The sequence below is a fragment of the Solenopsis invicta genome, chromosome 6, assembly GCF_016802725.1.
Source record: "Solenopsis invicta isolate M01_SB chromosome 6, UNIL_Sinv_3.0, whole genome shotgun sequence".
NCBI lineage: Eukaryota > Metazoa > Arthropoda > Insecta > Hymenoptera > Formicidae > Solenopsis > Solenopsis invicta.
The window spans coordinates 15,011,369-15,026,687 of record NC_052669.1 but is presented as its reverse complement, the minus strand read 5'-3'; the positions used below and the strand labels follow the sequence as shown (position 1 = coordinate 15,026,687).

Genomic DNA, 15,319 nt, shown 5'->3' with positions numbered 1-15,319 from the left:
GTCATCTTCCTTCGCAATAAACTACGAGTTCCTAAAAATGATAAAACCGGCTAAAAACGACCTAAAAACGGTCCATATGAGGTGTAAAAACGGTAAATTATTTTTGTAAGAGAGAGTATCAAAAATTGATTCGATTCATTCTTGGTTTCAAAAGATGAACGCTTCTTCGGCGACAAAATCCATAAATTGCCAAAAAGATAAGAAAAAGGTAGCGGCTAGCGATGGACAATACTTTAAATAAGGTATTAATTCATTTTATCGTTCAAATGCGTTTTGCAAGCAAAAAAAAAAAACGGATCAAATTAATTAATACACCCAATAATTTTCAGTCATAACACAGTTCTAAATTGAACAAGATTAAGTAATATCACGTATTATTAAAATTGAAATTAATATTAACTCTTTTCCCCCCTGACAAAACTGGAAAGAAATTATTATGAAAAATATCACCTCAGCCAGGGACTCACTCAAACCTGGGACCTGCCAAATCTCTGGTACGGGTGTCTTAGCCAAATCGATCACTGAGGCTGTAATATTTCTCGCAATATTCGACTATGAGTTAAAATGCTTTCACAAGGCAGCGTAACTTTTAAAGTAGCAGAGAAATATTTTGACCGTTACTGTATCAATACAAATTGAACAAGAATGCCTTTTACGGTCGCAGCTAAGTTTTCGTGCTTGTATTGTTTGTGTGATTTTATATACTTTTCTCAATTTTTAGGGGAGAAAAGGGTTAATATTTAATCATACGTAATATTACTTAATCTTGTTCAATTTAGAACTGTGTTATGACTGAAAATTAATTCAGCACGAAGTTCATTAAAATTGAGAAAAGTATATAAAATCACACAAACAATACAGGCACGAAGACCTAGCTGCGATCGTAGAAGGTATTCTTATTCAAACATTTTTTGTTCATGCTCGTTTTCAGTTTTAGCGGGTAAAACACCTTTTAAAAAAAATCAGTTTTTTCTTTCTAAGAAAACATTGTCGAAACTATAAGAGATAGAAAAAAAATGTTCTGAATAAAAATTGAATGGTTCAAAGAGCTTTATAACAATAATTAAAAAAGTTTTTAAAATAATAATTAATAATAAAAAATTGATCCCCGGATTTTAACACGTAGTGTATCTTTTGCAATTTTATAAAATAATAAAATCTTACTTTTTATTTCAAATGTATTTATAACAGTTGCTTCTATAATAGATTACAATAATTATAATTTTTGTCAAGTAAAAAAAACTTTATATGTAATAGTACTTGCATAAATTCCGATGTTGTATGATATTATTAAAGCGATTCTGGAGTCGTCCATATACGCGAATATTTTTGGATCAGCTGTTTTTATTGAAAACACGGTTTGAAAAATTTGTTTACAAAATTAAAGTAGAAACAATAAGAAAGGGTGCAGGCTACAATTTGATATAAAAAACAAAAAAAAAATTATGAAAATATAGTTTTGTTAATCAATATTTGCTACGCATAAAAATTTGAGACTTTGTACACATAAAATAAGCATAGTACACCCTTAGAAATACAACAAAAAACAATACTGTTCTTCTAGAAATTTTAGTATAAGAAAAAATCTGTTTTGAAAATTTTGTGTGTTGACGTGCGGAAAGTTTAAAAAGTAACAGAACAGTAATTGTGTAGCGTGGTAGTTGAGAAATCTTGCATCAGATGGTACTGAAGTCGAAAACAAGAACAGATAATGGTTCACAAGTACGTTTGACAAAGAGCGTTAGCCTGTTCGCATGGCCTTAGCATTATTCCCCTTACTCTTTGCTCTGCGTGTAATCGCGAGTCGCTCAACTTTCCCTCAAAAAAATTTGCAATACTGACGTCGAGTGAGTTCCATCGTTATTCCAGCATCGCGTTAAAGTGAATTACTGTGCCATATTTCCTATAAATGCATAAGTATATTTATGATAAATATATTTTTTATAGCAATATACTCGTACTTATTATAAGTATTTAAAACTAAAACTGTAAATCTCACTATTAATACTAACACCATTTCTATTAAAAAATATTCACAATTATAAAATCCTTCAATACAATAATCTCGATATTATAAAAAAAATATATGTAAACCATCTTGATATCATATAAGAATTCAGGAAAATGCTGTCACATGTAAAGACTTTCTTATTTAAGAAAAAATTATAATTATTATAAACTGTAGAAACATTATAAATACATTTAAAAAAAAAAGATTTCATTATTTTATATTTTATAATATTGCGAAAGATATTTGTTTCTATAAAAAAAAATAAATAAATTTTAATCTACAAATAAATTTTCTAAATATATTATTTTAATATAAATATCTTAATATATACGCGTCGGCTCAAATTAATCCTTAAGTAAGTGGGTCTGAGAGACCCCACATGAAGTTTTGAACGTTTGCTATGTGAAAACGGAATGAGATAGGAAGTTCGGACCAAGTATGTAAAAAAAGTATGAAATCTCTTCTTTCGATTGATATAGTTGAACTTTTTTGGTCGATTAATATAGTTCAACTTTTTTGGTCAACTAAAATTTGAACGGCACTGCAGCAAAGTTTTGTCAATGCGACCCATACAGTGTGTTCGTGAAACTTTTTTTGTATTTTACATAAAAAAATTGGACAAAATACATTCAAACAGGTCGGTTTGCAGATGTTACTCGCACATACTCTGTCTAAAGTAGGAATACTATAAAATGTTGTAAAAAAAAAGTTTTTCCGAAATATATTATGAAACAATTTTCAATTTTAGACACGATTTAATCAAAAATATCTCATATTCACCTTGTTACATGAGTACATTTTTTAATAGAAATGACAATAATATAATTCTTTTTTGAAAGTATGAATCTTTAACTTTAAAACGCCGTATTGTAAAGTTCTTCAAAATTTTTTGTTGCAAAGATAAGATTTTTTTTGAAAAGTAAATTTTTAGATGCGCAAAAATACCTCATATTCTCCATGTTACATAATTATATTTTTTAAAAGAAATGACTTTCCTAAATTTTATTTTGAAAATGTGACTCTTTAGCTTTAAAACGCCGTATTTGAAAGTCCTTAAACGTTTTTTGTTGCAAAAATATTAGGAGTATAAATTGAAAACCGCCGTTTTCCAGTAGATGGCGCCAGCGGTAAATGCTGGCGCCAAACGTTAAATCAAAAATTTTAAATGTAAGGTTGGGCATCTGGCAACAATTCCTTATCATTGCAGTTGTGAATTTTTATCGGCGTTCTATATTTTTTTGTGATCGAAAATGTCGAAATTTGTGCCCAATAAGCGTCATTTGCGGGAAGTTTTGCTTTTTGCCTTCAATTCGAAAAAATCTGCGGCTGAGGCGCGTCAAATGATTGTAAAAACTTATGGTGAGGCTTCCATTAGTGAAAGAACGTGTCGAGAATGGTTCCAACGCTTCAAAAGTAGTGATTTCGGCGTAGAAGACAAGGAGCGTCCCGGACAAGTGAAAAAGTTTGAAGACGCACAATTGGAAACATTACTGAATGAAGATTCATCTCAAACGCAACAGGAGCTTGCAGATTCATTGGGCGTGACTCAACAAGCTATTTCACATCGTTTGAAAACCATGGGAATGATCCAAAAGCATGGACACTGGGTGCCATACGAATTAAAGCCGAGAGACGTCGAACGGCGTTTTTTCGCGTGCGAACAGCTGCTCCAACGGCAAAAACGGAAGGGTTTTCTGCATCGTATTGTAACCGGCGATGAAAAGTGGATCCATTATGATAATCCAAAGCGAAAAAAATCGTGGGGCTACCGCGGCTATGCATCAACATCGACGGCCAAGCCAAACATCCATGGCTCGAAGCTCATGCTGTGTATTTGGTGGGACCAGCTCGGCGTGATTTATTATGAGCTGTTGCAATCGGGTGAAACCATCACAGGAGCTCGCTACCGAACACAACTAATGCGTTTGAGCCGAGCATTGCAAGAAAAACGGCCACAATACGAGCAAAGACACGAAAAAGTGATGTTGCTGCACGACAACGCTCGGCCACATGTTGCTCAGGTCGTTAAAACCTATCTGGAAACATTGAAATGGGACGTCTTACCTCATCCGTCGTATTCTCCTGACATCGCCCCTTCAGATTACCACTTGTTCCGATCAATGGCGCATGGCCTGGCTGAGCAGCACTTCCATTATTACGAAGAGGCCAAAAACTGGGTCGATTCGTGGATCGCCGCAAAAGACGAGCAGTTTTTTCGACGCGGGATTCGTATGCTGCCCGAAAGGTGGGAGAAAGTAGTGGCCAGCGATGGACAATACTTTCAAGAATAAGTATGTAACCATTTTTCAACAATCAATCCTCAAATTTTGACAAAAAACGGCGGTTTTCAATTTGTACTCCTAATATGATTTTTTGAAGGAAAAGTGGATTTTTAACCAATTTCTCATTTTTGCTTAATGGTTTTGCTTTTATAACTTCACAATAAATTATTTTTCGCCAATGCCGATTGTGCAGACACACTTCTGATATTTTGAACTTTTGTTTTTTTAAAAAAAATCGTAAAAAAATATTGATTGTAATCAAAGTTATATTTTCTCAAATTTGAAAGTCTCACAGACCCAAAAATGTGTTTCCGTATTTTATAGGATCGATGTGTTTAAGGGTTAACGCTCATTTAACATACTCAAACATTGCATTTATATTGTCAAGAGCCTGGAAGATCAAACTGACTAAGACACTTGGAATGTAGGGGATCCAGGATCCAGTTAAAAATTCGTTAATTTTGAGGATAAGAGAGGATAATAGAAATGCTTGTAAGCATCAAAATTATTAAATTGATTAGCAATTTAATTTATAATATTACACTTCTGGGTTTTATTTAAAAGCTGTGTTTTAAGTTCAGCAAGTATGCGGTGCGCATTTCAAGAGTTTTTATAAATGTCTGTAAATTCATCACAAAATTATTATTAACCACTATGATTTGCTTACAACCGGTATAGCAAAATTCTTGTAATTTGAAATATTATTTTACATATTATATTTTCAATTAAAAAAAAAAGAAATCAGCATTTCAAACAATACATACGTACATTAAAAAATAAGATATTAAGCTAATTGGAAAAATTACTATTAAAAAAACATTATGCTATCTATCATTAGATTGTATAGAAATTATAACATTTTGTCATCTTCGTGAAAAGATGAAAAAAAATATTAATGTAAATATTAACAGATATGTGCATATACAACAAAGAGTAAGACCAAAAAGACCCGTTTTTTAGCCCATTTCTTGGACCTCAAATTTCAAACTTTTTTTTATGTCAAATAGTACTCTATAATAAAACATTAATCTCAGAGAAATTTTAAGATGACCATAAGCGCGTTTCCGGAGATGTAAAGGGTTGAAAGTGATGGTTTTTCATAACACTGGGCGCCGTTTTTAGACTACTCTTCTGTTTGAATAAAAGTTATCATTTCCCATGTATTTTTGCGCGCTGAACACAAATCTGGTAAGCAAATTGCTCTATCACGTAAGATTTTTTAAAAGTGTCAAAAATGACCATTTTTACTTTATCATGGCGTTAAAAAAATCTATTTCTATCTATCTAAAAATCCATCACTTACATTAAAAAAGCACCCTAATCTGTGAGAGGCAAGGAAACTCTTACAAGAAAAGGATCAGGCGAGTCACCCTGGGATTTCGATCCTAATTTTTTTAGTTATTATGGAGACAAAAAAAGAGTTTACGGTTCCCAGTGCTTGATCAAATAGTTTCAAAATAATAAATTTAGAAAAATTGCCTATACCGCGGCACGCCCTATGAGCCTTCCTAGTAACTGCTGTCCCAATCAGTGCAGTTGGCTCCGTGCGTTAGATGCTTGCTTCACAATTGTAAGATCCGGGTTCGCTCCTGGAGATGAGCAATAATTTTTTTTTTAATAAGTGTGTATTTTGATGATAATGATATAGTATGCAAATTTCTAAAATGGAAAATTTTATTTAATATCACATTCTAAACATTAATTTAAATTTAATTTAAAGGGAATTTTAATTTTAATAATATTTAAAATAATAAATAAGTAATAATAATAATAATAATAATAATAATATATGTCATTTGAAATGGATAACATATAAAGACAACGTATCTAAATTTTTAAATTGTTTAAATTTAAAATTTAATTGAAAATAGTATCAACAAAATTTTAAAATTCTAGTTTTCAAAATAATTAATCGTAGAAAAAGAAGAATAAATAAACATCTGATTGTGAATGTGAATACTTTTATCACAAAATTCGGTTATTCAAGCATTGCGGATTTATTACAAAATTAAATTATTTCAATGCAGAACAATTACTTGGATGATAAACAACATAAAAACATTTAAAGCATATAAATTTTCTACAGTTTGCTCAATGAATAAATGAAGAAGTATTACATATACATTTATTTTTTTGTCAACAAAATATGTTTCCGGCGGGAAACATATTTCGTTGACGTTTCGAAACACATTCCTTTCAGAAATTAATTTTGATGCAAACCAAGCGTACTTTATCATATCTGTAAAAGCTCTCGCTGATAATTGTGAATAAATTAAAAAATAAATCTTAAATAAAAATTTCATTCAAATTAAATTTAAATTAATGTTTAGAATGTTATATTAAATTAAATTTTCTATTTAAGAAATTTGCCTACTATATCAATATTATCAAAATAAATACACTTATTAAAACAAAAAAAATTATTGTTTACCTCCGGAAGCAAACCCGGATCTTTCGATTGTGAAGCAAGCACCTAACGCATAGAGCCAACTGCACTGGTTGCGACAGCAGTTACCGGGCGCGCCGCGGTATAGCCAATTTTCACAAATTTATTACTATGAAACTAAAGTCTATTCAATTAAACGCCGGGAGACGTAAACTTTTTCTTCGTCTTCAGAATAACTAAAAAAATTGGGATTAAAATCCCAGAGTAACTCACCCAATCCTCCTCTTGTTAGTAGAAAAGCATCTCGATCCGAAAGGCGGTGTCACGTGTTACTTCAACTTCATCTATCTCGCTAAGTCATACTAGACAAAAACTAAGATCATATTTTAATCCGGGATAAAAATCCATAAGAAATAATGTTTCACTTCGTTATATATTTACAGGGTGTCCCATTTTAAATAATCCAGCCAAATATCTCGAAAACTAAACCCAGTAGACAAAAATGTTTCAGACAAAAGTTGTATGATTTCGAGAGGGACATAAGATGGTGTCATTAATTTGACCTTGAATAGTTGCTTGAAGGTCACGTAAAGGTCACCTTCAATTTTTTTATTAGAATTGCCTATTTTTTATTGCATATTCTTGTAGCTTATCTCGAGATCTTTCCAAAACACTATTTTTTTTTTTATCGTTAAGTATTTTTCGAGTTAGAAGACTTGAAAGTCATAATACCGCCGGCATTAGCGTTATTCGAGATGTACCACATGGAGGTTGCCACGGTCAGATGTACATCCCGTGTGTGTGTGTGTGTGTGTGTGTGTGTGTCGCGATTGATCCGGCCGATTAAAGCAAGATCCGGACTGATCCGGCCGATTAAAGCAAGATCGGGACTGATCCGACCAATTAAAGCAAGATCGAAACTGATCCAGCCGATTAAAGCAAGATCGTGACTGATCCGGCCGATTAAAGCAAGATTAGGACTGATCCGGCCAATTCATATCAGAATCTAGTTTTCATGGAAAAGAATTATGATCTTAATAAATGCTCGAGTATCTGTCCATTATTATCCACACATAATTGGACTCGACGTTCAAAACTGTCAACTGTCAATAAAAGTATATTTCTTGGAATGCTACGGCAGGCAAGAGTTATACGCTCCATCATATTTTCTCTTGTTGTGGGTGTTTTTGAATATATTACGTTTTTCAAGTATCCTCATAAAAACAAATCTAGACTTGACAAGAATGGAAATCTAGGACACCATGACACTGGTCTACCGCGTCCTATCCATCTATCCGGAAATGTGAGATTTAAATGGTTTCTAACTCTTCTATTCCAGTGCGCAGGCGCACCATCCTGTTGAAAGAACATACGTTGTCTTGTAGTCCGGGAGGTAATGACACAAATTTTCGACTAATATCGACAAAGCTGATTTTCATTTATACAGTTATTTTCTTGTTACAAATAAATATAATAAAATAACCGTCAGTCCGCGATCCCGGGACAGGGGGCTTTCACAGTGTCTTAACATTGTAAAAAAAAAGAAAGTGTTAATATTAACAAAAAGTTAATATCGACAAAGCTGAAAATTCTTATACTTATTATTGACAACATAAAATGTCAAAAAGATACCGTCAGCCGCGGCAACTGCGGAACATCGCGCGTCAGTCATTCATACTAATATGAGAAAAAAAAAACAGGATAATTATGCAGTATAGACTCAGTTCCAATCATGTTGACCTTGATACATGTTATAAAGACAAGGATACTAAACAACTTTTCCTTATAAATTAATTGACGCTCTCGTACAGTTTTCAAGATATACTTAGAGAAAACAAAAACAGTTTTTTTTAATTATTTCCAAAAATATTCATTTTACAAAAAAAAGAGTCAAACAAACAATAAAGCTCGTGATAAGTTCTACAATAAAGATTATAAACATATTTTACCTAACTTCAATACTTTAGTCGTTATAATAAAAAAATTATTTGAAGACACTGTGGGAGCCCCCCGTCCCGCGGAATCGTGAGCTGACAATCATTTTATTCATTTGTAACACAAAAACAACTGTACAAATGAAAATCAGCTTTGTCAATATTGGTCAAAAATTTGTGTCATTACCTCCCGGACTATTGTATCCAGATCGCTATCTTCAAGCAATGCCCACAATCTTTGTTGTAGAAAGTGTAAATATTTATTACCATTAACATTTTCGTCAAAGAAATAAGGGCCGATAAGATTTCCATTTAATATGCCACATCATACAATGAGGCTCTAGCGATATTGATGATTAACTTCTCTATAACAACGTAGATTTTCAACAGACCAATAATGAGAATTATGTCGATTTAATTGTTCAGTGTTGTGAAAAATTGCTTCGTCACTAAATAAAATAAATCCAAAAAACATTCACGATTTAACATTATTTGTGCCCATTTACAAAATTTTAGTCTTTGTTGAAAATCATTGAGTGTTAATTGTTGTGTAAGAGTGATATGGTAAGGATGAAAGTTATAAGTGGTCAAGATCCTGTGACTTATTGATTTCGGGATACCTAATTCTTTCGCCTCGGGAAACCCAATTTCATTTGCCTCGTTGACACGCGTAGATTAATAGCTAGCATTCCAATTACGATGTGGCAATATGTAGAGTATACGACGCAAAAGAGATCAAGTAGCAATATCTGTAGAAAACAAGAATAGTAAAATTCAAATAAACAAAAAAAGAAAAAGGAAGATAGAGAAGAAATAAGGAGTAGAGAGCGCGCCGAATACGAGAAGGAAAGGCGCAAGAAGGCAAAAGAAAGTAAGCAGCAAGAAGGGAGACAAGTAAAATGGCCGTGGTGGCCTCTGCATAAGATATCGGACTCGTGGCACCGGAGAGAGGAACTTGTGATCGGCGTCCAGGTGTGGGCCTGAGGGCAAATCGCAGAACGGTAAGGATTGTGACTATCCAACTCCAACAGGGAGTGATGCCGAAAAGGTGCGCCGTGGCTGCGGAGCACGCTGCCACCACGACGTCTGTCGTATCGCGCCGGAGCAATTAGGTGCCGCAACGCTGACGAACACCCGGAAAGACCAGAGTGCCCAAACTGTCTCTATCTCCCTCGCACCACCAAAAGAAACGGTTTGCAACTTACAGGTCGTATCTCATCTTCGAAGTATTGCGCGGAACGACTCCTTATCCGCATCGCCTGTGATGCTGCGCATTCGTTAATCGTGTATCTTATTTGTATAGAATAATGTCGCTATATATTTCATTGAATCGAGAAGCTTTGCCTGTCTCTCTTTCTCTCTCTCTCTCTCTCTAAAGTCCGTAATATTTTGTGAGATAATGTAGTTTCCGCTTAATTGTTGCTGGAATATTTTAATAATAATCGGATTTGGAATTTATATATTGAATGTCGTTGCTTGGTCCAACATTCCGGGATACACGTTACAACGACAAGTACTGTTAGATCATCCCTTTCTGGTACGTTAATACGACATCTTTGTCGTTTTTGATGTTGATGTTGACGTTGATGCAATATAAATCTAGAAATCGTACAATAATTTGGATGTCGCCCTATAAGGAAATCGATTACGGTACAATACCGCTGCTTGTCAATAATTATTATGGCATTCTCCAAGTACCAGAACAATATCAATAATTTTTTTCAAAATATAATCCGGCATTTTGCGTACATTAAGTTACAAAATAAAGTAAGAGACAATAGATTTATTATCCTGGTTAATATTGGACGACTAAGGCAAACTTACGCATTTACTGATCAAATTTTGCCATCAGCCAATATAGATCAATCCCGGTTGGATGAATTAAAATACGGTATCTTAGACTGCGTTCAAAAACACATACTAGTGTGCCACTAATGCACACTAGCCATTCGGAAACACCTGTGAGTACTCGGTGTGCGTTCCGGCAAACTCATTCAAAAACGCATAGTGTCACACCGTGTGCCACCAAAACATTCAACGAAAAAACAGAAGTCCGTGTAAATCGGTGGCGCATGCACAAAACGCGGAAACAAGCAGTGTCAGCGTCTGGATCAGTCCCGATCTTGCTTTAATCGGCCGGATCAGTCACCACGCGCGCGCGCGCGCACAAAGTGTTCATTAATGGTTGTTTCTACGGTTTACCATAGCACGCATTTGTGATTTCTAATATTATAATATGTTAGAAATACATATCTGTCAGTAAATCATGCTCCTGTAATAAAAAATGGGTACAACCATTAATGAACACCCTGTATACACATATACAAGGTGTGCAAAAAGTGGAAACCCCTAAAGATTTTCATTTCCTTGCATTTTACAAGAAAATGTTTCAAACAAAAGTTGTAGTGTTTCAAAAGATCTATTTATTAATCTTATCAATTTGACCTTGGATAGCGTCGCCAAAGTCAGATCAAAATTACATTACCTTTTTTAAATAGCACATCCTATTTTTGATTCTAGAATCTAATAGCTGGTGTCAAGACCTTTCCAAAACACATCAAGAAAGTTTATTTTCGTTGAGTACTTTCCAAGTTGTGAGGCTTGAAAGCTACGGTGTACTACTGTAACTTTCAAGCGTCACAACTCGGAAAGTACTTAACAAAAATAAACTTTCTTGTAATGTTTTGGAAAAGTCTCGAAATAAGCTACAAGAATATGCAATAACCGATACAATATTAGAGTATCGGTAGTTTCCTAATTAAAGGGTATCGGTACTTTCCTAACATTCTATATTCTTTATTGCATTTTCTTGTAGTCGTTCAAGAGCTTTTCAAAACAATATAAATAAGTTTATTTTCGTTAAGGGAAAAACTTCCTTTATCGGGTCAAAAAAATCGATATTTTGGAAATAGTTTTAATCAATTGTTAAAATATTCAAGATATTCCCTGAAAATTTCAAGTCAATATCTGCAGTATTTACAAAGTTATGAACTGTAAATGGCGCAAGGCTGAGGCAGCAAGTTGTGCAGCGTCATTTAAACATCCCCCTCCTCTTCACCCAAATGTTGAGAAACATTTGCAACCGATCTTCGACAATCTTTCGAATGACAGTCTTTTAGGCGGTTACACACAGAATGCAAATGAAAGTTTCAATTCTACCGTTTGGCGTTTATCGCCTAAACACATTCACACTAGAGCAAAAATCGTCTGTATTGCTGCGTATATTGCTGCATCGATATTTAACGAAGGCTACAATGCAGTGTTAATAATAATGAACAAATTGGATATCAAAATTGGGATCCAGGCACACAATTTTGCCATAACAAAGGACGAGAAGCGAATAAACAGACAAAACCGCCAAAGCTATAGCAGCTCAAAAGAGGCAAGAACGGCTCGTAGGATGGAGATGATGGCTCAAAACAATTTCTACGAAGAAGCGGAGAGGCTACTTTATGCAGCTGGAATCGCTGATTAGCGTGAGACTGCCGTAAGTTGTGAATATGTAGTATTTTTATGCATCTAAAACTTTAAACGCGTTTTTCTCGAAACACGTTTTTTTGATTTTGTGTACACGATTAAGAGAAATCTACTAAATCGATTTGGCTTTATGACCTCTTATTTTAAAGATAATTAAATTCTCTTCGATGTGACATTGTTTTTTGAAAAAAAATTTTTTTCGTATTTTAAAGTCGATTTTTTAACGAAAAACGCACTTTCAATTTTAAACTGTGTAAAAACATGCAACTTCGACTTTTTCTTTAAAAAATCAAAATGTCACATAGAAGCTAGTATCATAAACATTACAAAAAATTTTGGTTTTTTTGTTTTAGATCAAAATTAAGGACGCTGCAGTGTACACAGCGGAGACGCTCCATAAGCAAAGCAATATTAATATGGCATCCGTTTTTATAGTAGACATCTTTCTTTTTATTGAAAAATTTCTGTGTACTCTTCGATTATGTATTAAATTGTCATTAAAATTTCAAAACGTTTCAAGTTATTATACCCGAGAAAAAAATTTGTGAAAATCATGTATTTTTCGACCGAGTAAAAAAGGTTTCCCCCTTAAGGACTTTCTGAGTTATAACGCTTGAAAGTTACAGTACACCGTAGCTTACAAGCCTCACAACTCGAAAAGTACTCAATGAAAATAAACTTTCTTGTAATGTTTTAGACAAGGTTTTGATACCAGCTATTAGAGTCTGGAATTAAAAATAGGGTATTTCCTTTAAAAAAGTTAATGTGATTTCGATTTGATCTTGGCACGCCATCCAAGGTCAAATAGATAAGCTCAGTAAATAAATTTTTTTAAACACTACAACTTTTGTCTGAAACATTTTCTTGTGAAATGCAAGGAAACGGAAATATTTAGATTTCCACACTTTTTGCACACCTTGTATATAGACATGCTCCTTTTTGCAAAAAAAAAAAAAAAAATTAAGAAACCTTACAATCTCAATATCTCACATTTAAAATACATAAATATATTAAGAAAAAATTCAATATAAGAAAAACCAACCTTGTTCTTCATCATCACTGTCGCTATTTGTAGATACATCAAGAATAATTTCATCAGAAATGCCCTCATTTTCACTTCCTGAGCATTCACCCTCTTCTGGTACTTTATCTTCTGAATTTTCTTCTTCACTTATAAATTTTCTCTTTTTTACATCATCCTACAAGCGAGACATATATATATATATATATATATATATATACTAAAAGCATGAGATAGTCACCATCATTAGATAGATATTTGTCACCTAAAGTTTATTGCATGTATTTTTTATTATATTTAAAATCAGTAATTTGAGATAAAATATTTCAAAAATATTTCTTGACTAAGTTAAATACACAGATGTATATATAATTATTTTGTAAATTATAATTGGCACCTTATACATTTTCCCAGTTCCTTCTTCTTTCTTTTGTAAAGTTGCAAGGTGTGTAGTAGTTTCATTTATATGGACTTGACTGTGAAATTGGTAGGTTTTACTAATCTCATCATAGTAGTAATATGTTCCAGTGTTTCCATCATAATATAAACCTTGATTCTAAAACAATAATAAAACTGCATATACTTATAAGTTTTTTAAATTCATTGACTGATCAATCACATTATACACAAATACAGCCTTTACAGGCCAAAGTTGCATTTATGTATAATGCAATTGATCAATCAATTAATTAAAACTCATCTGTATTCATATAAAAAATATATATATGTTATAAAGCAATATTCATCAATCTATATATATATATATATATATATATATATATATGCATACATATACACATACTGTATCATAATAATATCCAGTTTTATAATCATAATACATTCCTGATGTCTGTTCATAAACAAAACCAGTCTGTAATAAAGCTGATTCTGCTACTTGCTTTACTTGATCTACTATACTCAGTGATTTAACATTATGAACATCCCAACCCTGTGATAATGGTTCATTAAAATCTAAAGAATTCGTCTGAGTTCCACAATGAACATATGTTTTGGTACATAGTAAATTTTGCTGTTTCTGTAAAAAACAAAATGTCTCAATTAATAAAACTTAAAAAAGAAAACAAAGATGAACAAGAGAAAAAATTACACAGATACATAAATACAGAATTAACTAAGAGATGCAAGAAACATATGGAAATTTTACTGAAAAGATATAGGAAAATGTATATAGAAATACCTTCTGATTAAATTTCTTTTGTAATTTATCAATTTTCTTTCGTTGTTTTGTTATATGATCATGTAGTTTATGTATGAATTTTAAAACATGAGGTAAACTACGTAATTCCTCTTCAAAATCTTCAAAGTCTGATACAATTTCTCCTTCTTCACTTTCACTGTACATTTCGTGATTTAATTATCACAATATAAAATAAAATTAAATCATATAACAAATATTTAGTCTAATTTGCTCATTTCGAATTTTGATAAAAGTACAGAAATTTTATGTTCTTTACGAAAAAATAATATAAAAGGTTAATGTAAACTGATATAAACTACGGCGATGCTGGGTTGGGAGACGGATCACTTTTTTGCGCGTGCGCAACATTTTGGTAACGAATCCAACGGCACATAAGGCCGAAATCACATGATGCGTAAAGCTTGTTTTACAATGACTGCGTTCAGCAGACTCAACATGTTGAGATATTCTTCTAGATCATCCAATCAAACTTTTAGATTTAGAAGAATATACCAATAACAGCAAGCGCTCACTAAACTGTTGAGTCTGCTGAACGCAGCCAATAATCGTTAACACGTTAACAGGGCCTCGCACATGAAATGCATAACGTAACATAAACATAACATAAGACCAATGGGCCAATGAGCATCCAGCATAAAGTCGCCATATTAATTTACATAAGATTCCCATTGGTCCAGAAACCTTATGCTACGCTTATGCTCTGTTATGCATTTCATGTGCGAGGCTTTTTAGTTTGGCTTATTTTTTTTTCTAAAAATTGGTAACCATGTAACGAAACGGAGAAGTGTTTTGCACTCATTAGGCTGAAATCACACGATGCGTAATAGAGCTGCGGAATAGAGAATGCGTCATTGAAGCGACCAATCAGCGTTATTCCGCTCTTTGAGCTTGCGTGATAGAAAAGAGCGGAATAGAGTGTGCGTTGATGCACGTCATAGCGGTTATAGCGTTCTATTACGTCCTAACCCGTCGTATTTCAAGGTTAGATT

At 33.0% G+C, this 15,319-nt stretch overlaps 1 protein-coding gene across 1 annotated transcript in view; it reads right to left on the bottom strand.

The window, feature by feature from the left end:
* The window catches only part of LOC105203211 (angiogenic factor with G patch and FHA domains 1), a 59,248-nt gene extending 44,562 nt beyond the window's left edge, over nucleotides 1–14,686 (bottom strand). The window contains exons 1-4 of the mRNA XM_026140869.2: nucleotides 14,310–14,686; nucleotides 13,914–14,147; nucleotides 13,509–13,667; nucleotides 13,133–13,289 (exon numbers count right to left, since the gene is read on the bottom strand). Coding sequence (XP_025996654.1) covers nucleotides 13,133–13,289; nucleotides 13,509–13,667; nucleotides 13,914–14,147; nucleotides 14,310–14,474 — 715 coding nt within the window. The 5' untranslated portion in view covers nucleotides 14,475–14,686. The remainder of the gene's footprint in view (nucleotides 1–13,132; nucleotides 13,290–13,508; nucleotides 13,668–13,913; nucleotides 14,148–14,309) is intronic.
* Between the last annotated feature and the right edge of the window lie 633 nt (nucleotides 14,687–15,319).